The following is a 24,709-nucleotide window of genomic DNA, read 5'->3' as shown; positions in this document are numbered from 1 at the left end:
GTATGAAGGTCCACCTCTATACCTATAACTTCTACGGGGGAGAAAGCAGATGGTGTGAAAAAATACAAATGAGAATGTACGAATTCATATGAATTAGCCACAAATTCGCCAAAATGTACAAGTTACGAATCGCCATGAGACTGTGTTGGATATCACACCTGAATGGAAATAATCGAAAAGCCAAAGCCAACCTTATCCCAAGCAAACCAAACAACAATTTCATGAGTGCTGTACTTCTAGGCGTATAAAAGGCCACAGTCCTGCACGTATCGGAAAACACCAGCAGCACAGAGCTATTGTTCTCCCTGACATACAACTGATATTTATACATGGACTGTCAGCGCACAACAAAGGCTCAGGTTTCTCGAGGTTGCATGTGGATCCATTGTTCTCTTTGCAAAGCGAGAGAAAGAGAGATGGAAAAGCAAAACCCAATCAACAGATAGACAAAATGGGGCAACAATGACGGATACTGAGAGGTCATTCACAAATACAAAACATTACATTACTGGGAGTTGACATTTATAAGAAAGGTCACAGTGCAGGAAACAAACTAGAAAAAGCTAAAGAGACCAATGAGACACAGTTTTGAGCTTCTTTGCTGCTTTAAAACAACAATAACAAAATAATTCTCAAAAAATATATTTTTTTAAATGTATCACTAGCATAAGCCACCAAGACTTGGACTTTTAAATGGATAAAGATGAGAACATTCCTCTAAGGATGAATAAAATCACCTTGTAAACAAGCAGAAAAATGAACATCCAGTCTTTAATCTGACAAGGAACAAGTCCTTTTCAGCTTAGCATTACCTTCAAGCACGGTTTCCTACCTTTGTGCTTGCCAAAAGAACAGGGTAGCTTGGCAACAGGAACAAAGGCAAAGTCAATGGAGTCCAAAGGGGAAAGATGCCATGGCCCCACTTCAAACTCATCCAGCCAACCTCGTGAGAGAGAAAAGAACACATTTAGGAGGCAACTGCTGAACCCAAAGCACGACAAAGACAAACGCATTCATGTTGGTGTCCGACGCTGAGAAACCTTGAGCTGGACCGGACAGGAGGAAGAGAAACTAGCAACAGGTGGTCCAATGAAGCATGTCTTCTGAACGAACACAGACATAGGCTACAAACAAATAGATAGACAGACAAATAGATAGCAGTTAAATTAACTACAGTTAAATAGATTTTATATGTAATGTAATATAATTATATATTATCTAATAGGTATTCAATCCCATAGAGAACCCTCAACAGAGAAAAAAAATTATAATAGACAAGCACACGTACAAGTACAATAGTTATTTATTAAGATTCTTTTTAAATGTACATTTTTCATGTCTCCAACACAGAGAATGCTGATAAATAAAGCTAGTTATAAAAAGCTTTAAAATCAAAGCACAAAAAAATCCATAATTAATACTTTTACCATTTTTTTACATTACAGATATTTACAGAATGTGTGGTATTTTGCCCCCTTTTTACACAAAATTTGATAAGAAATTACGGTACCTCTTGGTAACCACGGACCATGAGGGTAGACGCCATGTTTAATTTTTCGTGAATACGAGGCTGGATACAGTGTTTAATTTTTCTCAAAATATGATTCCTGTTTTTTTTTTATACATCAGGTGTTTTTAAATTCATTTTATATACTGTCAGCTAAACAATGAACTTAATTTGTGAAAGATGAAAATTAAATATAGCGTCTACAAGGTCCACTGCGTGAAGCAGACGTAAGTTTGATTTGCACTAACGAGACTGTTTGGATTGTTCTTTAGAGCGTTTCCAATGGCAACCAATATATCAAATCAGCGAAAACACTTCGAGTAGCTAGTAAGTTAGCCTAATGTGCTGGTAATAATTCATCTTGAATTATACGTTTCCCTGAAGGAGGATTTGGCGATGAAAAGGAACCGACAAATACTGCAGGGCTTATGGAATATGTAACGTTAAGGCAAGTTAAAGAATATAATAATCAGCCTCGAGTATCCACACTCGCCAGTACTGCGCAGTTATCTGACAAAACAAGGCAAGGCGTTTGTTGAGTCTGAAGTGTTGCTCACGCTTCAGGTGGGACAAAAGAAATGATAGAGGAACATCGCCATAGCGCCCTCTGTTGGTTAAGGCATTTCAATTCTCAGTTTAGCACCATAACAGCATGCAGAATGTCCGCCTCAGCAGCTAACATTACATTTCCTTTGTGGGAATATGCTGACTGATCAAAAAAATCTCTCGGATGTATGAATTAAATCCCAAGAGGTCGCTGGTATTCTGATCGATAAATGAATCATGAGACATTCATCACTAATGCATTAGGGAGGCGTGTTAGGTAGAAGTTTAATGGCAAGAAGCTAAAAACAGAGCAGAAAGCTTAAATTAACACTTTTATCTGCACAATTTCCCCTTTCTTAAAATATTTCCTTATGTTCAACAGAACGGTTAGCCTGGCCAGCAGGCGAAGGCTTTTTGACTGGCTAAAATCTAGTGATTAGAGGGTACAAACCAGGCGTTTAATACACAAACACATACTTTTACCACATTGGCCTTTCAAATCCAACATTTCTGGCTTGAAATTGAGCGTTGAACTGCATTTGTGATGCCTACTGGCTAACGCAACTTTAATTTGTTAGCCTACATACTGTAAAGCTGATTCCCTCATCTTGTTTAATTCGTGTTTAATAACAGTAAAAGGAAAAAGAAAAATACTGCAGTTGAAAACACCCGCTCTTTTGGTAGCTTACGTGAAAGTTTGGTTGGAACAAATTTACATGACATTCATATGGTAACGTTACAGTAAAAGATTATCAAATAAAACCTCGCAGGTACAAAGGAGGCCGTTTACCAGTTAAGTGGAGCTGATCGATTGTCTCGTTTTAAAGCCAGCCATTTTTTTTTCCCCACTTGACATGTGCTTATAAAGTGCTAAGGATTAAAATTGCATTGAGGTTTACAAGAAAAAAAGAAGAAAAATCTGTGGGGTCTGTGAAGCCTTTAGTCACAACAAAACCGTCTTTTCAGTGAAACACATTTTCATTTTCTCCTTCAGTCATTTAGGGATGGAAACGTGATTAACAAAACCAATAAATTAAAACAAAAACAGCATTTCTTTACGGCAATACGCTCTTTTGCGCTTTCATTTCTGGTGCGCTCACTAAAACGTTTTCATATGCATCCCTTTTATTCATAAAAGGCATTTTGCGACCTTTTAAAAGAAGTAAAACCTTATGACTGTATTAAAAAGTCCAAGTCTGGTCCAAAAGACTTGTTTCGGCTTGTCAGCTGAAAGTATACATTAGTGAGGCACATAGTAACATGACGGGGGTGAAAGGAGGAGGATGGAAACGTGTAGAAACTTAGTCACTGCATTGCAAACTGGCATTTGAGTTCACTCACTTTGATTATTAGTATCTTCATTAGTCAAATGTCCTTCAGAGAGCTTAAAGTTGACGGCCGATGAAAAGCCAGCTGTCTCCCAGCGTGACGCCACTCGCCGTTAGAAATCTTTTTCATTTTCACAGGAAGTCCGCGTGTGGAAAAAGTGCCTTATCCGACACGCACAGTTCCCCGCTTGCGTTCATAGGTGAATGTGAGGGATGGAAGGCACTGTGCAGTACGCTGGCTGCTGAAAATCAGGTCACAGGAAATGATCAGTTTAAACTTCCTGTCCAGGCCTGACGCCCATCAAGACCACAGGTATGTGCTTCTAACTCTGGTTTACAAGTCCACAACCAGAGACCGGCAGCCCTGCATGGAGGCATTGTGGGATAGAGGAAGAGAAGAAGGTGAAGAGAGGGCCGAATCAGCAGAAAAAGATCTCTCCGTCCGGGGTCGTGCCTGGAACCATAGTGCTCGGAGAATCTGCAAAGACACGAAAACTGCTTCACTTTGGAGCACTTTGGACAACATGAAAATCGCATGTGCAACACATCGAACTTGCGTAATGTGTCAAGTGAAAAGCAATACTCAGTGGGATAATTATAGTGTAGGGTGGGAGTTTATTTTATGGATTGTAAAAAGCTGATATATAAAGGAAAATGTTTAGTCAGCCGGTCATTATTGTGAACGTAACTGATTATATATTATCCTGTTTAAAGGGGTCATCGGATGCCCATTTTCCACAAGTTGGTATGATTCTTTAGGGTCTTCGTGTAAAGTTTGTAATATACTTTAGTTAAAATTCCTCAATGGTTGTGCAAAACAACACCCTTTTTACCTCCTCAAAAACAGCTCTGTTCACAGTGACCCGTTTCGGTGCATGTCTCTTTAAATGATAATGAGCAACTGCTCATTGGTCGAGGGCGGAGCATGAGCAATATGACATCCTATTGGTCCGAAAATCCAAATGGCTTGATTATCTAGTGTTTAGGCTTTTTGAGGATAAAAAAAAAAAGGAGTGAATGGATTTTTTTCATTGTATGGTGGTTGTGTCCAAACACTGCGAAGACACATTTATTTGCAAACACCATATAAAAGTGAATTTTGCATCCGATGACCCTTTTAATTCATGATTTTGTGTCAAATAAATAATAGTATAATAATAATAATAATATTATAGAATAAAAATAAACAACCCCTTCCCTTCATTTTTTTATATCAAATTAAACCTACAGTAACAAAAAACTTCACTCTCAAAGAAAATCTATATAAAATTAATTATATTAAATAATATTAACACATAAATAAATGTAAAATAAAAATTAAAAGGATAAAATGTAATAAATATTAAATAATCTTAAAAAAAATCTATCTTATATTTCTAGAAAGAAAAATTACATTTATATAAAATTAAATTAAAAATACATTTATTAAACAAACAAAAACACTAAAAACAATCTTCAAACAAAGAATGAATAAATAAACCAAATATTTGATAAAAATTATTGAAACTATTTTCAAATGTGAGAAGACACCACCACAGACTGGCAGGAGAGACATACAAACAAGCAAAGCAGAAATGGGTAACATTAACATCCTACTAGGGAAGTCAATGGGTTCCATCAACTGTCTGGTTACCGACATTCTTCAAAATATCTTCTTTAGTGTTCAGCAGAACAAAGAAACTCATACAGGTTTGGAACAACATGAGGGTGAGTAAATGTTGGATTTGTGTGACTCTACCTGCAGTCTGGCTCTGCTGCCCTTTTCCCTTCTTCTTTTTCTTGTCCTTCTTCTCCTTGGACTTGGCCAGCTGTAGCAGGCGGCTGGGGATCTGGCTCTGCGCCTCGCTGTTCTGGCCTTTCTGGCTTGAATTGGAAGAAAATGGATTGAGGTTCTTCCCTTTGCGTTTGGAGTCCATGCGGGACAGGAAGTCTCTGCCAGACGGGGAGGAGGAGAGCTCCACCTCTGAGGGGTCGCGGTCCAGCGAACCAGTGCTCTGGAACTTTGAGGAGTCCTCGGACGTGGTGGAGGGGGTACGGTTCTTCCTCATTGCCTGTAGATGATGATGATGCAGAACAATTTAAAAACGGTCTTTGGTAACAGGAAATTATTGTTTAAACCAGAACAAACGGAAGAAAACTACCTCTTTTTAGCCAAAGCGGAAGAAAAGTTACTCTGACTGATATTAGGTTTAAAATCATTTTGAGGTTTAAGGAAAACGGAACTATATGTAAGATGAAGATCAAGCTAAAAACAAGACGGTACAATTACATAATGTGCAGGCCTTTTGTTTTCAAATAATTACAGAGTGGAAAAGATTAGTGATTTTTCTCAACGAATCAATGTTACATAGTGAAAGTGTACTGTACATTCACAGAATAGTGACTTACGCATCTTCAACATATTTCCATTCAGATTATATAGAAAACTTAAACGCTGATGAATCCTTATAATTATATATAATGATTGGGGACTGAAGCTTCAAAAAGTATCATAAAACATCTGACTCAAAGGAATGATTCAGATATGAAAATGAGTCGTGAACACGCTAAAGTAAGATACAGGGCAGATTTTAAGCAAATAATGACTCTTAAAAAGCTATTGTATGACTTCAGAAGAATTGGAATATACACTAACGTTCAAAAGTCAGTGAGATTTCTCTTTTTTTTTAAAGAAATAATACTTTTATTCCACAAGGATGCATTAAATTGATCAAAAGTGAGCATTACTCTATTGTCACATGATCCTTCAGAAATCATTCTTACAGTATATAATTTCTCATTATCATCAATGCTGAAAACAGTTGAATAGAACATTAATAGAAAGTTCAAAAGAACAGACTATTTGAAATATAAATCTTTTGTAGCATAACAAATGTCTTTACTGTGAGCATTCAGTTTTGCGTCACAGGACTAAATAATTTTTTTTAAACGTATTCAAATATTAAACAGTTATTTGAAATAGTACTGTTACTGTTTTTTTCCTCTGTATTTTTGATCAAATATAGACTTTTTGAACAGTATCATATGGACAACTTTTATGAGGCCCCAGTTCTCATTCATTACAATTACACTGACCAGGATATTATGAACGACATGAGGGTGAGTAAATAATACACGCTCGCCTCACCTCAGTTTGTCTGATCTGCTCGGCCTCTCTCTGCACTTGCTCTCGTTCTCTCTCCAGTTTCTTCTGGCTGTCCCTGAGCCGGGCCAGGTCTCTCTGATACTCCTCTTTTTTACTCTGCAGGTCTTGCTTCTCCTCATCCAGCTGTTTGAATCTCCTCTGCCCCTCTTCCTCTTGGCTCTGCAGCTGCGCCTCCCTCTGGGTCAGTTCCCGCTCGCGCGCTTCCCACTCCTTTTCCCTGCGCTTCCTCTCCTCGGCGTGGGCAGCCTGTTGCTTCTGGAGGCTGGCGACCTCCTGCCGCTGCTTCTCCAGGCTCCGCTGTTTCTCCTGCTCGATCAGAGAGCTGGGCCGTGACGAGGAGGAGGAAGAGGAGGAGGTAGAGGAGGAGACGGATGGGTGACGTGAAGAGGGCTGGGGCCGTTCGTTTAGGCTGTGCCGTTGGTCCTCGATGAAGGTGTCTTGCTGGACGACAACCGCCTATGTTGGAGGTGAGAAAAGCAGTTTTAATTTGCATGCAAAGAGTTCAAAAGTGTTTGAAATTACACTTCAAGAGCTTCAAATGAGAATCTCATCTCATCGCTTCGCTTCAGAAGGCCTTTATTAACCCACAGGAGCCGTCTGGAGTTCGTTTACGATGGATGGATGCACGTTTTTGAGCTTCAATCTGTTGGTTGCAATCCACTGCCATTATAAAACTTGGAAGAGCCAGGACATTTTTTAATATAACTCTGATTGTATTCGTCTGAAAGAACACCTAAGATGGCTTGAGGGTGAGTAAATCATGGGGTAATTTTCATTTTAAAGCAGACTACTCCTTTAAGGTGCTAAATCTAAATTCAGATGAAATAGGCCCCATATCTAGTGGCCACAAAGCACCTGTCCCGGGAAAAGGTTGATAATCACCCACTTAAGGTCAACTGTGGGTCAAATCTATCAGAGTGCTTCTTAATACATAATAATGCACTCTGCTTGATTACAAGCCCGCTAAATAAACCCCTGCATTTGTAAATTTCTTTTCCTTCTGTCATGCTGGGGATGAGAGCTGCTGGCCTGAACAGAGCAGAGCGTGAAATAACAAGACAAAAAAAGAGAATGAGTCACCTGTAATGTGCTCAGCAGGTCATGAAGATGAGCGACGCTCTGAAGAACCTGCTGTGGGAGGATAAAAGGATTGAGAAAACGAAAGCAGTCACATCTATTTAAACTGAGATATTAGTAATTTTTTTTGTTCCGTAATTTAGATATTTAAATATTGTAATAGTATACAATGTGTCATGAGCTGTTTTCAAACAGAAAAGCTTACCTCGTTGTTCCTCTTGAGGAGCAGCAGGGGGTTGGTGTTGCTTGCCTGTGGGAGAGAGGGCCAGTCACAGGGTCAGGACGATACTGTACATAAATTAATAATCAGCAACCCATGTGCTCATGGACAGGGCACTGCAGGCCCCTGCCGGATATAAGAGTCTGTGATGACGGGTCACATTAATCTGCTGCTGGACGGCAGATGACAGTCTTCATGTGTCCTCATTATCAAGTTGCTATAGAGTTATGTTCTACGATGAGTGTGTGTGTAAACCTATAAGTCATCTTAGGTAATGAACATATATTCTAATGCTCAGCACTTAATGGCTTGAGCATATAGTGATGCACTGATGACTAAACATGAATCAGGTTGTTAATGGAAATACATCCATCCTAGAACCACTTGAAAAAGCTTTTTATATAATGTACTTATAAAACGTGTATTTATTATATAACATTTTATTTATTGTTTTTTATATTTCTTAATTATATTGTATCATATTATATATATAATACATTTTCTAAGTATGAACTATATATCTATACACATACATACATACATATATACATATATATATACATACATACATATATATATATATATATATATATATATATACACATACATACACACACACACACACACACACACATATATATATATATATATATATATATATATATATATATACATACATATACATACACATATACACATATATATACATACATACATACATACATACATGTGTGTATATATATATATATATATATATATATACACACATATATATACACATACATACATACATACATACATGTATATATATATACATATATATATACATATACATATATATATATACACACATACACACACACATACATACATATATATATATATATATGTGTGTGTGTGTGTGTGTGTGTGTGTGTGTGTGTGTGTGTGTGTGTGTGTGCTCTAAAAATCTTTTTTTTTTTTTTTTTTCCCCCATCTCAATATTTTTTATCCACACATAATTTAAAATAGTTGCCTGGCTTGACCCTGTTTGTACCTTCTTTAGAACGCTGTCTGACTCAGTCCTGCGGAGCTCTGCGGAATCTTCCGTCTCCTCTCTGTCTCCATCTGCAGGAGATCAAACACATAGACAATCAGTCTTTCCTGGAACAAATGAGTGTCATCACAAGATGCACTCTCACACACACACTCCCACGTTCACACACGTGGAAAACACACCAACCTTTACTCTTTGAGATGTTCATCTGGTGGCTATCAAAACCTCCAAAGGTTTCCGCCCGTCGTGGTAAAGTCACGGGCCCCGCTGCACATACGCCCTCCTGCACCGCCCCTCCAAGACTATCGTTCACCAGAACCTGTAATGTCTCAACTGCAGAGAGAAGATTTCGGGGTTTTGTGAACAACCTGATGCTTCTAGAAAAATCAAACACAAACTCGCAGCTCACAAAAAGCTGAGAGGATACAGTAATCAATACTCTTTCCAGTTCTTGACCTGTAAAATTAAAGCAATCCATTATCTGTTCCTGCCCTGCAGAATCAGATCAGCCTTACGTATCGATTCCAGCAATGTCCACATTCTCCTAATGAATACTCCTACTATATGTATGAACTAAGATAAGCACTATCTATCATTCCCACATTCAAAGCCAATGTGTCTTCTCAGCACTTTGAACATATCAGTGCACTCTAAAACGCAGTGCAGGAACATCATTTATTTAGTTTCCATTGTTGCTTTGTTTGTTTGTGTAAAGTAAAGTTCCGTGTTCAGTACGAGATAATATCATAATGTCGATTACCACTGAAAATAATGTGTCCCTCAGTATTGAACTAAATCAATCAGAATGCAGTGAGGCACTTTCAATTGAAGTACATTTTAGACTGCATATTTAAAGCATATTCAAATTTATGCATTTTTTAGTTTTTTTGTTAAAGCATTACCATGAATTCTTCCTTTAAGAATGTAAGGGCCTGTTTACACCTGGTAACTTTGTGCATTTTCTCTGATCAGATAGCAATCTGATTGTGGGAAAAAAAAAAAAAACAGGTGTAAATGCCCACTCAAATACTTTCCAGACAGATTTAAATCCGATCACTCAAACCACTTCAGAAGATTGAGACGCACTCATTCCAAACAAAACTGGACAAGTGTAAATGAATCTGGTTGTACATTTCACATATGTACATTTTACTCCTTACAAAATAGTAAAAAATAAACGTGTGAGTGTGTTATAGGCTATATGAGCGCTACTGGCGTCACATCCTGAAGCTCAAAACACGGTAATCTTCATTAAAAATAGAGAGGCTAAATGATCATACCAGTGCTGATGCTGACTAACAAATCAGATAGCTATCCGATCAGTAAAAAAAGCATTAGTGACCAGGTATAACCAGGCCCTAATTTGTGTTTCACTAACAGCAATTTTTATTTTCAAACAGGTTTCCCCAATCACTTCCCCACTGCTACAGGTCAGCACAAAGCCCCGCCCACAAACTCACACCATTGGCTGCACCACTGTTGCTATGCTAGGCTGGTCGGAATGTGCAAACAACACAGCAATGTTTTAATAGCACCACAGAGCCATAGAACTCTGGGGAATAAACTAGGAAATGGCTTACTTAAATGGTCTCTGAACATTGATTTAAAATTTGAAAAACTTAATTACTTAATAAAAATTAATATTGAGAAACAATTTGCTACATTTATATAGTGATTTTTCTCACACTCAGTTTTCTCAACCACTACCAGTGTGCTGCATTCATCTGTATTTTAACATCGGGAAAAAACATATTTGCTAAAAAAAAATTCGAATTTTTTTTTAATTTAAATAATAAACCATCATGCTTGCAAAAATGTATTGTTTTATTATTTTCACGATTCCTTTTAAAAGTCTAAGACCATAGTGAAAATGCGTATATTTTTATTTTTAGTAATTTGACCAATTGGTATTAATTTGCTTATTCGTATTTAAAAGTAAAAAAATACACTTCATCTTTGCATAAAAAAATTATATATATATATATATATATATATATATATAATTTCCACTTCCATTGAAAGTGCCTCACTGCAGGTGAAAGCACTGAAACATTGAAAGTGCCTCACTGCATTCTGATTGATTTAGTTCAATACTGAGGGACACATTATTTTCAGTGGTAATCGACATTATGATATTATCTCGTACTGAACACGGAACTTTACTTTACACAAACAAACAAAGCAACAATGGAAACTAAATAAATGATGTTCCTTCACTGCGTTTTAGAGTGCACTGATATATATATATATTTTTTTTTTTTTTTTTTTTTTTTTGGAGCTGTACAGGTAGATGATAAATAATTTTAGCAAGTGAGTTTCATTAAAAACTAGTACCTGCTACAAGCACAGCCAGTACTGAAGTTTCCCTGAGACTGTGACGCTCACAAATTGAATGTGATTTGTATTAAGAAAGCTTGTGTAACTGGCCAGGGAACATACGCACAGGCTGCACTATAAGCTGATGCAACATGTTGCTAACACCCTCGAGTTCAGTGAGTCATTTAAGAACCTAATTATGTTCAACATTTCAGCCCTCTAAAATTGCAATATTCATAAAAAACATATTCCCCATGTATCCACAGTTTACTAGCTGCCATATGTTTGTAAGACGACCACAGTGTTTTTTTTCCGACTTGTATAATAATCATTATATAACTGTCCTAAACTGTAAAAAAGTATTTTCATCGTTTATCATCACAACTTTTCATCTTTTGTCAATTCAACGTAGATAATTAATGTGGCTCAGATAACATAATATTTTGCATTTCTATTTATTAAACCAATCTACTTTATTGTATTAACCCAATTATTTAATTTCAATGAACTCAAAATGAAGGCAACCTGGTAACTTACTTTTTTAAGTTAAGCCAACAATATATATATATATTTTTTTACAGTGTATTTTGTCTCACCTTCCTTCAGAGCCTCGTTCATGATTGGTTCCCCTTTGGTGATGTCATCGGGCGTAGCCCTGAAGAGCATTCTGTTGTGGAGGCCGGTCTCGTCGGGTACGTCACACATGTCCCTGAACAACTTCACTTTCTCCTCCAGTAAATTCAAGATTTGCTCATCCTTCTTGTGCAGCTGATCTGTAAAGACAGTTGTTCATTTTAAGATTCATTTCATCATTCATTTTGGGAGCAAATAGCAGTTTACAATTTTTTGTTAAATTGTACAAAATTTAATTTGCACTCATAAAGAGCAATTTCTTGTCAATTAAATATTATACAATGAAATACTGTATTCAATAGAAAAGTCCATTAATTTTTAGACTTTCAATTGGAAAGAATGTCAGGGCATTTTATGTTCCTAATAAATCTTTTTCTCTAAACCCAAACAAGCCTTATCTACAAAAAAACAAAAAACAAAAAAAAAAATGAAAGGAAGATGGAATCCTGTACCTCTCAACTCCTTGACTTTGATTTCGTGAAGTCTTCTGTCCTCTTCGTTTTCACTAGGCACACCTTCATCATCATCTCGCTCCCTGGAGGAAATTGAGAGTCTGTAAAGAAAGACTACCAGCTCTCACAAATTGTGAAGTTTAAAGTGTCTTTGGTCACAATTATTTTATGCTAAGCAAACAATTATTTTTACTTATCATTTACATTATTTTATCTAAATAAATTAAACATAAAACCCCAAAACAGTGCATTACAACATTATAATGTATATTATGAAAAATATATATGCATTTTAAAATGTTAAAGATTACATTTTACAGTGCTATTCAATTATTAGTTTTTAAAATGTGAACTTTAGTGAGCGTTTGATAATGGCAAAGGTTTAAAAAATGCAATTAAATGTACAAGTATATGTATATATAAATAAATAATATATATAAATAAACATACATACAGTACATACATACATACCATACATATACATATACACACACACATATACAATAAATAAATAAATAAATAAATAGTGTATATATATTCAAAGACTCACATTGACTGCATGGCCTCTTGAATGAGATGCATCCACGTGTTCCTCTCCTCTTTGGAGCTTGCATACACCTCTACCATCTCAGGCTTCTCAATGCCGGCCGTGATGAGGAACAGACCTTTCTCCTCATTGGCTACTTCCCTCAAGATGAGTTTCTGCAGAGAGATGACGGTGGAGCGCTGGTCCTGAGAGTGGAGAACAAGAAGATGAGATGAGAGTAGAAAACCATAGTGAGGTCATAGGCCACAATAAGAAAGTGCCAAAGACCTTGATATGACAATGTTCCAATTAAAACCCAGCACTGACAGAGCAGCAGAGACATTACACAATACTAGTTTGCTTGGATCAGCATCCAAACAACAAAGTGTAAAGTAAATATGTATAAATGATGAACACTGTTCTGGGAGTCATGAGAAGAGTCATAAAGATAAACATACCAAAGAGGCGAATATATACTTCTGATCTTTCTCCTGCAGGAACACAATCACATCCTTCAGCAGTAGAGCCTGGACATCTGGAGAAGAACACATCAGATTAAAAAACAGGCCATGTTTGTGTTAGTGTGGGTGTGTGTTTCTGTGGTGATAGACATGACTGCGTTCTGTCAGTGAAATGTCAAGGTTTTTGAATCCATTTTCTGTGTTTTGAACTGAATAACTAAACTGAATAAGTCTAGTAAATGTGAATAAACTGTGAATGTAAATCTAGCCACCACAAATTTAGGTGGTTGTGGGTGGTTTCGAGGGCGTTGTTATAAAGATGCTAAGGTGTTCTGAATGGTTTTAAGCTTGTTGTTTCTGTTCTGCTGTTCCTAAAGTGTTGTGGATAGTTTCTAGGGTGTTGCCATGTGGTTGCTGTGTTATTGAGAGTTAGTGCTAGGGCGTTATGTAGTTGCTAAAGTGTATGGGTAGTTTTTAGCATGTAGCTGTTTGTTTCATGGTTGCCAAGGTGGTGTGATTGGTTTCCAGGGCATTAATAGGCGGTTTCTAAGGTGTTCTGAGTTTTTATTTAGTGTTTTGTATTGTTATGTGACTGCTAAAGTCTCGAAGGTGGTTGCCAGGTGGTTGTTAATCATATGGTAATGTGTATAGCTTGTTTTGTTTCTGCGTTTGCTGTTACCAGGGTGTTGCCATGTGGTTGCTAATGTGTTCCAAGTGGTTTTTAACATGTTGCGGTTGTTATGTGGTTGTCATGTTGTTGTGAGTGGTTGCCAGTGCATTGCTATGTGGTTGCAAAGGTGTTCTGAGAGTATTTTTAGCATGTTGTTGTTGTACGTAATTGCTGGGGCATTGTAGGTGGCTGCCAGGGTGTTGCTAAGGTGTTATGAGTGGGTTTTATCATGTTGTTTCTGTTATGTAGTTGCTAGGGTGTTGTAGGTGGTTGCCAGGGTGTTGCTATGTGGTTGCAGTGTTCTGAGTGGTTTCTAACTTCTTTTTATCTGCTGATATATTCGTTCACCAATGAACCCATTGCACTGGTTCTCACCCTTGAGCCTGCCAGCTGTATTCTTGAGCTGTAGCGACCCGTCGTGAATTAACTTCTGCCCACGTAACAGATCCTCTCTGGCAAACATCTGCCCGCTTTTCATTCTCATGATGGACTTGCTGTCTGTCCGGCTGTACACTTCCTTTAGCTTCTTTTTCTTCTCATGCTCATTCACTTTATTGTCTACAGCAGCAATCACCTCTTTTAGCAACCTCAGGCTTTGGCTTATGTCTGCATGGTCCACCTCATTTTCTGTCATGAAACATGAAACAATATTACCTGGAGCACCACAAATAAGGGTATTAAAATAGCCTGACTACTATAGTAAGTAGTTGTACCTTTTGTGTGCTGCAGTATTCTCTGTAGTAACACAGGATACTTTGTGATTCTTTGTGTGACTAACAATATACACTCAGGAATGCTTAGCCGTCGGACAGCAGGGCTGCTCATCTTTTTCTGGAAAATAGAAACAGATGTAAAACATGGGAGCGGTTCCATTTTAGAGTCTTGAGAAAGAAACAAAAGAAGGGATAGATTAAACGCTTTAGACTACTTTTAGAAACATTTTTGTCTATTTGAGAAATGTGCATAGGCAAAATAATTTGAGATGCTACCTTGATGAAAGCCTGAAAACGTTTGTCTTTGGTGTGAAGCTCCTTGTAGAAGTTCACAGCTTCATTGTGTCTGCTGCAGAACTTCCCATAGACTTTCTTCATTCTGTCGGCACTGGAGCCCGAGAACTACGGAGGTATAAAGAGTGGAAAAATTGTACGTTACTTGTACTAAATGCTCCAGACATTACAAATCAATGCCTTTCTACAGATGCTCCACCACAGGTTTGAGCCTGATCCTACCTGAGAGACCAGAATGTCGCCAATCTTTTGGATAACAAAGCCGCCCTCTTCATGGCTCCCTGACTCTTTCTTCCTTTCGAGCAGGTGTGAGAAGAACTGTGTGTGCAGGTCCAGAACTTCTTCTAACATGGGAAACATCTTCTCTACAGTCTGGACCTCCAATTGAACCTCTCTCAGTAGTCCTTTACTGTAAACATCAGCCATGATCTTCAAGGTCCTCACGTGGTGCATTTCCGTCTGGATGAGCTCTGATAATGAAAGGGGGAAGAAACTTTACCACATGACCTTACAAGTGTGTTAATAACCTTGTGAATTTGTCCATTTCTCACAAGGTTTGAAAGTGAAAGCAGAAGCTTCTTGGGAGGGTCTCCTGTTATTCTTACCGTAGATTACATCTTGCCTCTTGATAACATCCTTTTTAAGTGGTTTCAGGAATTTCTTGTCTACTGTAAAGCTCCAAGAATCTGCCTCCAGCTCTTTGGTGTCAGCTTCAAATTCTCCCATCAACTGATTGTCCATCATCTCTGTACCTGCCGTACAAATTTATTATGAATAACCTTACTGTAAATATTCAATAACTTGACTGGACTCAAGACAGGTCCTTTCCTCTAGTAATGTTAGTGATGATACCAGTACAAGATGAAGAGACTTACCCTCATCGGTAAGTGATTCCGTGGATTCGGTGACTTTACTGGTCTTGTGAAGGGAGTCGGTAGACTGGGACAGAAACTTCAAAGTCTTTAGAGGAGGGTCTTCCATTTGTCTGAATGTACAAAGAGCAGAAGATATATTGTAAACTGCATGATTTAAAGCCTTACTGATTACATTAAACCATGACTATACAATCAAAATATAAAGGACATAATTCGTGAAGGTTTAATAATGATGAATTAAATGCAATGGTAAAGAATAAACTAGATGAAATACTGTAGGTCTCCAAGAATAAACAAAGAGGCAAACGTGATTTTAAGAGCAATTTCAATATTAAATCTAAAAACATCTGTATGTTTTCAGTTAGCAACGGTACTGACCCTGCGATGTTATTAATGGACATGCTCTTGGACAGCGGGTTGCTGTTGAAAGACATGATACTGCTGGGGCTTTTCCGAGGAGGGGCGAGAGGAGCGGGTTGGTCATCAGGAACAGAAATGGCGGACCATGGACGTTCCCGTGCCGGGAGGGCTAAACAGATCAACAACAAATGGTCATATTTTTGAATGATACAAATAAAGAAGAAATACATAAAACCAAGAAATACATGATTGTGTGAGGAATTTACTTTTACTCCGAAGAGTGACACCAGGCGTCGAGGCAGAATCTGGAACGGTCTGCTGCTGTTTTTGCTGCTGAAAGAAATATTTTAACCTTTAATTTTTTATAACGAAATAGTTGACTCAAAAATGAAAGTTCTGGAATCACACTCATGGCATACTTTTATGAATAACATCATACAGGTTTGGAAAGATATGAGCACTGTAAACACTGAAATAATCTTTATTTTTTGGTTAAACATTCTCTTTCGTCATATTATTCCTACAGTCTTGGTCATAGAACGACCATAATTTGAATACAACAAAGTATGAAACACAATAGTCCTGTTTATGACAGTCATATGAGATCCAACATAAAAGTCAATGAATTACCTTCATTTTGACCTTAGCACAAACAGGAAGACTTTCTCTGCAACCTTTGTGGACATGTGCATTGCAATCTGAAAACAAACACACAAACCATACGGTCAGTCCAGAATGCAAATACCTTGATCCATCAGTTTAAAGCAATATTCCACTTGATCTCATTCATAAGCAGACAGAATGAGCCTTAAGCTGTGAAATAGCAGTAAACGGAATAAACATATGGAAAAAAGTGGCAAAATACTAAGACTGTGCCATTTCCTGCTTCCCCGTTCGTGTAGGAGAGAGTGAGATTAGTCCTTTCCTGCGTGCCTCCACCTCTGCCAAACAGCTGATGTTTACCACAAATTTAGCTACAAACACTTCGGTTGAGTCATTGTTTATACTCATTTTCTCTATGAAAACAAGCTAAAATTGTGAGTTTCAGAAGTTAATTTGAATTAAAATTCAGATACAATATGCAATAAGCGATTGGCTATTTCAAATGTATGACCGATTTGATGTTATGCAGATTTACTATCAATGTAATGTTAAACAAAAACGCTAACTTTAATGCTGCTAATCCTCAGTCAAAACATACCTGCACAGATGGTTCTTTTGCCTTTCTCTGACAGTGTACTTTGCACCTCATGACCACAAAACTACAGCAGAGTTAGACACACCCAAAACAGATTTACAAGCTTTAAAAAACAAAACCACAAACGAGATTGTGTGGATGATGGCCTCAAGGGCTGCTAGACCTACAGCTACCTACATGTCCGAGGGCGTAGAGATTATGATATTTCCCCTTCAAGCTCACAACTTTCCCCACTCCTACACAAAAGCAAACCCCACACAGTCACGGAAAGTGACTATTTTATAAGAAAACAAGCATACACTAGTGTGGAGTCAGTAAATTTTTTTGGTTAATGATAAAATGAATCATTTTATTCAGCAAGGACAATTAAACAGATCAAAAGTGACAGTAAAGACACTTACGCGGTTACAAATCGTTTAAAATAAATGCTGTTCTATTGAGCTTTCTATTCATTAAAGATATATCACTGTTTCCACAAAAATACTAAGCAGCAGCAGCAGCAGCACCACTTTCAACATTGATAAGAAATGTTTCATCATTATCATCAAATCAGAATATTAGAATAATTACTGAAGGATCATGTGACTGAAAACTCAATTAATGGCTGCTAAAAATTACATTTTAAAACTTATTAAAACAGAAAACCGCTGTTTTAAATTGTAATATTTCACAATATTACTGTTTTTATTGTATTTTTAATGGTAAAATAGATTATTGAGTTGGACGAAATGAAGTAACTTTTCAATTTTTCAAAATGAATTTGCAGTGAAAGTCATGCTATGACATTATGGTTAATAATATGTTTTACATGCCTACATGGCCTTGATGACCTCATCAGAAAAGTGATTTCTTTTCAAACAACCCATATTAAAAATAAATAAATGCAGCTTTGCACATATCCAAGAATGTAAAATGCAAGGCAATTTTTTTTAATATATTTTTTTAATTATAATAATGTCTTTAAATAAATTACCACACACAAAAACATTACCCACTAAAAAAATGCTTCATCTATTTTGTGACAAGACTTTTAGAGATCTATATTAATGGTTAATAATATATTTTTTACCCGCCTACATGGCCTTGATGACATCATCAGAAAAATAATTTCTTTTCAGGCAACCCATATAAAAAAATAAATAAAAAAAACAGTTTTGCACATATCTAAGAATGTAAAATTCAAGGCAATGAATTTTTTTTTTTCTATGTAAAAACATTTTTTTTATTATAATAATGTCTTTAAATAATAACCACACACAAAAAACATTACCCACAAAAAAAAAAAAAAAATGCTTCATCTATTTTGTGACAAGGCTTTTAGAGATCTATATTACTGGTTAATAATATTTTTTTACCCGCCTACATGGCCTTGATGACATCATCAGAAAATTAATTTCTTTTCAGGCAACCTATATATATATATATATATATATATATATATATATATATATATATATATATATATATATATATATATATATATATATATATATTTTTTTTTTATATATGCAGTTTTGCACATATCCAAGAATGTAAAATTCAAGGCAATTTTTTTTATTTTTTTTTATTGTAATAATAATGTCTTTAAATAGTCACACACACACAAACATTACCCATTAAAAAAAAATGCTTAATCTATTTTGTGACCAGGCTTTCAGAGATAATATCAAACCAGCATCAACAAAAAATGTTAGTGTCAGTCACTTTTGGGAAATGAGAGGAAACGGTAATGAGTCTGCCAGCACATCCTCTGAGAACAATAAACAGAGCGCTACAGTACGGCGGATGTTCCAGTGCACTGACTGGTCTCAGTGCAGAGCTGAACCTCGCCAGCTGTGTGCGGGTGGAGCAACAGAGTGATGCAACATTGTGTAATGCCAGACTGGGCAGATAGCCATGGTTCTGACTCCATTTTTCCCCCTTCATTTCTTTAAAAATTTACTCATTTTGAAACGCATATCAACCCAATTCTCCACACATACTGTACACAACATTGTCTCTCTAGAAACCTGTGGCTTATAATCAAAAATAAGAACGCAAAGGCAGACGGTCTAATTAAAATAGCGTTGTTATTTCTAGAGACAATCTGTAGGCAATTTCTCTATGGATTGAATTTATTTAACCCACTTCCTGTGTGAATCTCCTGCGATGCAAGCCTTTGCAAAAATACAAAACTTTCGCAGTGGTAAATTCAATTCTGAAGCACACGGCTGCACTGCAAATGTCAGTAAAGAAGGAAGTGCCAAAAAAAGACACCAGCCTATGGCAAAACAAAAGAAAGCGGAACGAGTGCAAAGAGTAGAACAACGCAGTATTTTAACAACGTTTTGTTTTTGCACACATTTCATTTCATATAAAACACAACTGATAGCGATCCAAATATATTTGAATAAAACAGAAGTACCCTGTATCTGTACTGAGTTTAATATTATTATCATATCAAATTGCATGCGGTTTCCTCTTTGTTCAGGAGTGTTATATCAGAAATGATTTTAGCTATGTGAATATAATTGTTCGTATGAAGTTTAGAATAAAGTTTTATTCATCCTGTCATTTTCCTTTGTTTGTTTATAGTTTAACGCCATGCCAGCAACCCTGGCTAAATTCATGTCGAGAAAGAGATTAAAAAGGTTTAAATTTGATCTTAGGTAGAAATTCTAAAACTAGATCTGGTCTTACTTCATTTAAAATATTTTCATAAGAGTCAACTGAAAAATAAAGAATTATTTTCCTTTGATTTAAGCAAGTTATTTTTTCCACACATTTAGAAAAGTCGTGACCCCAAGTAGGGAAACTATGTAATAAGAGTGTAATGGAATAGTATAGAATGTAGAACACACAGAATAGAGTAATAGATGAAGTACAGAATAGTAACGAGAGTAGAGTGTATAGAACAGAATAAAGAGTATAGTATGTATAGAGTTGAGTATATAATGCAGAATAGAGTAGAGAGCAGAATATAGAACAGAAGGAACAAGTAAAGAGGATAAGTGTAAAGTATGAAGTGTAGAAAAGATTGGAATAGAATTACAGAACAGTAGGATATAAGAGTAGAATTTACAATAGAAAAGAAGAGTAGAAGCTGTAAACATGGTAGATGAGTAGAATTTAGAGTACAATAGAAGAATAAAGAAGAGCATAAAGGAAAGAGTGCAAAAGATTAAAATAGTTGTATAATAAACAGTAAAGAACTAAAGAAGAGTATTGAAGAGAATAAGAAAGAAGAATATAAAACAGAAAAGAAGAGTAGACAATAGAGTTTAGAATAGTAAAGAGGATTACAGAGTAGAAAAGAGTTCTATACTCCATAATAAGGGATGTGCTCTTACTGGTGCAGAGGAAAGCATCTTTAGTGTTGATGGGTTTGTTGCACTGATGGCAGAGGATTGTGGGTATTGCCATGATGGCAGTGAAGAGATGCCCATTTGAGGATCTCCTCTCCTTGTCTTTGGCATCTTTATCACGCTCCTTATTCTTATCTTTCTCCTTCTCCTGCAAAATACAAAACAAAAGGTGAATAAATAACTGTAAGTGTAGTTGTGTGATGTACAGTGCTTTCAGCATTACAGCAGCTGGCAGAGACAGTCAGAGTGGTGCATTAGACTCAATTACAGCGGGGTCCCGACACAGATGTGAGATTAAATGGGAGCGGGGCACATCCATCATAAAACTCACAGTGTCAGCAGACCACTACTGAGCATCCATCAGAGGAGAAACCTCATCAGCTCCACAATCAATACTTTCATTCATTTTCATCTTTCATCTCCAACTGCAGGGATGAAACACACTTCAATACATTCTCAACATCTCTCGCACATGTATCCATTGCTACTTTATCAACATATACCATATCTACCTACTGTATCATCCATTCATCCACCCACCTATACATCCATCCATCCATCCATTACCCACCTATCCATCCATCCATCCACCTATACATCCATCCATGGCATCTACCCACCTACCCATCCATCCATCCATTATCCACCTATACATCCATCCATCTACCCACCTACCCATCCATCCATCCATTACCCACCTATCCATCCATCCATCCATCCATCTACCCACCTTTCCATCCACCCACCCACACATACATCCACCTACCTACCTATCTATTACCCACCTATCTATCCATCCATCCATCCATCCATCCATCCATCCATCCATCCATCCATCCATCCATCCATCCATCCATCTATCTATCTATCTATCTATCTATCTATCTATCTATCTATCTATCCACCCACCTATCAATCCATCTATCACCCACCTATCCATTCACCCATCCATTCACCCATCCATTCACCCATCCATTCACCCATCCATCCATCCATCCATTCACCCATCCATCCATCCACATCCCCCCCCCCCCCCCCCACCCATCCTTCTTGTTTCTCTGACAGCGCATGAAGTGTCAAAACCACAGCCAATTACTGTAATGCACTTGAGAAAAATATATCTCAAGTGGAACCACAAACCACGGATTGTGGCAATTTATACAGACCACCCTGATTACAAAATCCTGTCTGATCTGCTCCAACAGCAAACAGTACTGTACCAAGATTATGATCACAGGCAAGCAAAAAAAGAAAAAAAAAATGACTCAAAAAGGTGTCTGATAAGCTAATTCTTAGTATACCATTCCTGCTAAATAAGTAAAAGATTTGCGCAAAATTATAGAACTAGTATGGCAGTGAGTATGGTCGGGTGGCTTAATATCACAACATTAGAAAAAGTAATTCGGCTAAAAATTGTATTGGAAGGAAGAGGGTCAAAACGCACTTCCCAAAGAGTTTAAACATGCCTAAATTGTAAAAACATGTCAAAGCCAACAATAAGTCCAACAATAAAAAACAAAAAACCAACAGAAGTAATTCAAGTATTTCTCAACTGGGGTGAAACGATGATCTCAGCACATAAAAAAAAAGTTAAAACAAGTTGCCAAAGTCAATTAAATACATTATAAAACACCACTACTGTACATCAAACAAATGTCTCTTTTCAATATTCATGATGAAAAAGACTTACAACAAGAACAGTATAAATGTAACAATATTTGGTATCACAGTCCTACCTCACCCAGACCACCAGTATTCTTGATCTTCAGTGACCGTCCCTGCGGTAAAAACCTACGACACAACATAGACATCCCAGATGCTGGTAGCCAGTGAGTGCACTGGCCTGAAGGTATAGCAGATGAGGTTGTATCTGTCTACACAAACACACAAGTTCCCATGACGGAGTGCAGGAGAGTCAGCCAGAGGAAGTGACTGCTGCAGTTTCTTTCTGTCGTCTTTCATATTTGGGCTCAACTTAAAGACACAGTGCACTTCCTTTTTACCGAAGACCTTCCCTAGTACATGAGACAGCTTGTTTGTTTTCTTTGTGTTGCCCATTCGATCTAAATCTAAATTTCAATCGACACCGCAATTACTTCAGACCCAGGGAGACAATGTGACAACAAAAATTTTAAATGCATTTCCTGTCTACATCACTGACCTAGTTACCAAAAGCATATGGTTAAGCATAAGTCAAGGCTGTGGTATTCTTTGGTTTCCTAAATAATCATATCTAAAGAACTAAACCATATATGGTGGCCCGGCTGGTTCAAGCAGACAACTAAAATATGTCATTAAGGTTCTCTGAAACTGTGTGGTAATAGATTTTAACATGTATTTGTTTTCACAGAATTTCAGGAGCTGTAAAGCCTATGTGCCAGTGAAAGGGTATATTTAAACAGAGCCATATAGAGACCACAGCTTGCTTCTACATCCTGTTGAACTTCCCTACTGTGAGCCCTTACACAGACAAAAAGTGCACAAAGTTGCCTGCACAAGAGCAACCTGCAAACATATAACATCCTCAGATAGTGCAGAGGTTGCTGAACGCTTTCACACCATCAGCGACCTCATCATCTACAGGAACCACAGAAAACCTCAAAGTTAAATAGCAGGTGCATGCTGCATTATCTCAGAAAGATATGTGCCATAATAAATGATGACATCTGTTTCCACTAATGAGATCTGACACACAGTAAATATATCCTAAGCAAACCATTTTATACCAACCTTGCTCTTCTTGCTCATCTTGCTCTTGAGGTAACTGAATGTCCTGCTCACTTTGGTTCCTACAACTTTGCCTTCACTGTCACTCCGTAACGGACCTGGATCCTCTTCTGATATACTGAATGAGACAAAAGGGAACATAAAAGGGGGAAATCTGAAATTGACAATATTGTTGGAGCTCTGGCCTAGTAGTTATACATGTGTTTTGAGTCTGACACAACATTTCTTGGTTTCATTTACAGTGCTGGGTATTAACTGTAATCTGGATTACATAATCAGAATCCAAAAATTATATACTTGTAATTAGATTATATTACATTTTTAAATATATACACGTTAACACTATTAGCATGTGACGCAGGTGTCATACCTGTACTCTAATGATCCTGATGTACCTGTGAACGAGCCCAATCCTGAAACGAGAGAAAAACAAATCGATTGACATTATTAAATCACTTTGCTGTGATTCTCTGGAGTTCTGTACTTGTACAAAAGAAATGACACAAGCAGTTTTATGGTATGTATAGACTCTAAGGCACAGCCCTGCAGAGAACAAAGTGAGGCAATTTTTCAAGCGAAATGGCACATTTATACAACATTGAAAAAGCATCCATTGTTCTGCAACCACAAAAACTGTTAAAGATGAAATGACTAATCATGTTTTGGAAAGACTGGAGGAACTTGCTTATATTGTTTTTGCCTTCTATAGTAAACTATTACACTGTGTTTGTACAGTAGGTTGTTTATGATACCTCTGACAGATGGGTTTGGCTCAGCTATGTACAGATAAAGAAAAAAAAGAGTAAAAAAAATAAATTAAAATCAATAAAAATGCAATAGAACATTTTTTAAAAGAGTTTTTTCTTAGTTCTACTGTTGACAGTTACTGCTTTAGCCTGTAGGGTCAGTATAATTTACACTGCATATTAAGATATAAAATGTAATGTTTATCTAAACAATTAAGCTTAACATCTTAAATAAAAGAAAAATGCTGTACAAACCATTGATGCAAGCCTATATTTGCTTGGAATTGCCATGTTCAGGTGAAAGCTTGATATGCCTTTTTGGCTATCTAGACATTTCTTTTTACAAGGAACTCTAAGCAGCTGTGAAATCTAAAAGCAGTGCTATGAAATGTGTTTATGTGGATTTAAATGACTTTGAAAGACATGGCGAGAGATGGAGCCAATGGAAAGAAACTATACAGACGTGGCAATGTCTCATTTGGGAGACCCGCTATCCGTGACATCCGTCCAATAATCCGCAGGAATGACTTGAGTA

At 37.0% G+C, this 24,709-nt stretch overlaps 2 protein-coding genes across 9 annotated transcripts in view; both read right to left on the bottom strand.

The window, feature by feature from the left end:
* Positions 1-1,149, bottom strand: part of agbl1 (AGBL carboxypeptidase 1) — a 211,838-nt gene extending 210,689 nt beyond the window's left edge. Inside the window, exon 1 of the mRNA XM_084396546.1 lies at positions 833-1,149. Within this exon, the coding sequence (XP_084252672.1) occupies positions 833-1,013 (181 nt within the window). The 5' untranslated portion in view covers positions 1,014-1,149. The remainder of the gene's footprint in view (positions 1-832) is intronic.
* Positions 1,150-2,313: 1,164 nt separating this feature from the next.
* LOC311283441 (A-kinase anchoring protein 13) overlaps positions 2,314-24,709 on the bottom strand; it is a 92,773-nt gene continuing 70,377 nt past the window's right edge. For 3 of the 8 annotated variants that reach the window (XM_084397832.1, XM_084397838.1, XM_084397833.1), the window contains 23 exons: positions 23,799-23,841; positions 23,432-23,546; positions 20,687-20,849; positions 16,790-16,857; positions 16,426-16,492; positions 16,178-16,328; positions 15,800-15,909; positions 15,530-15,676; positions 15,147-15,394; positions 14,907-15,032; positions 14,631-14,748; positions 14,293-14,544; positions 13,245-13,321; positions 12,811-12,992; positions 12,261-12,361; positions 11,772-11,948; positions 9,046-9,192; positions 8,860-8,930; positions 7,809-7,853; positions 7,607-7,657; positions 6,509-6,982; positions 5,120-5,432; positions 2,314-3,859 (listed from right to left, as the gene is read on the bottom strand). In XM_084397832.1, coding sequence (XP_084253958.1) covers positions 3,801-3,859; positions 5,120-5,432; positions 6,509-6,982; positions 7,607-7,657; positions 7,809-7,853; positions 8,860-8,930; positions 9,046-9,192; positions 11,772-11,948; positions 12,261-12,361; positions 12,811-12,992; positions 13,245-13,321; positions 14,293-14,544; positions 14,631-14,748; positions 14,907-15,032; positions 15,147-15,394; positions 15,530-15,676; positions 15,800-15,909; positions 16,178-16,328; positions 16,426-16,492; positions 16,790-16,857; positions 20,687-20,849; positions 23,432-23,546; positions 23,799-23,841 — 3,305 coding nt within the window. In that variant the 3' untranslated portion in view covers positions 2,314-3,800. The remainder of the gene's footprint in view (positions 3,860-5,119; positions 5,433-6,508; positions 6,983-7,606; positions 7,658-7,808; positions 7,854-8,859; positions 8,931-9,045; positions 9,193-11,771; positions 11,949-12,260; positions 12,362-12,810; positions 12,993-13,244; positions 13,322-14,292; positions 14,545-14,630; positions 14,749-14,906; positions 15,033-15,146; positions 15,395-15,529; positions 15,677-15,799; positions 15,910-16,177; positions 16,329-16,425; positions 16,493-16,789; positions 16,858-20,686; positions 20,850-23,431; positions 23,547-23,798; positions 23,842-24,709) is intronic. The other 5 variants (XM_084397834.1, XM_084397839.1, XM_084397835.1 and 2 more) reach the window with 4 other exon arrangements.

The sequence above is a fragment of the Rutilus rutilus genome, assembly GCF_951802725.1.
Source record: "Rutilus rutilus genome assembly, chromosome: 23".
Classification (NCBI taxonomy): Eukaryota; Metazoa; Chordata; class Actinopteri; order Cypriniformes; family Leuciscidae; genus Rutilus; species Rutilus rutilus.
Note: the sequence above shows the minus strand (reverse complement) of the source record. Positions and strands in the feature narration are given on the sequence as shown.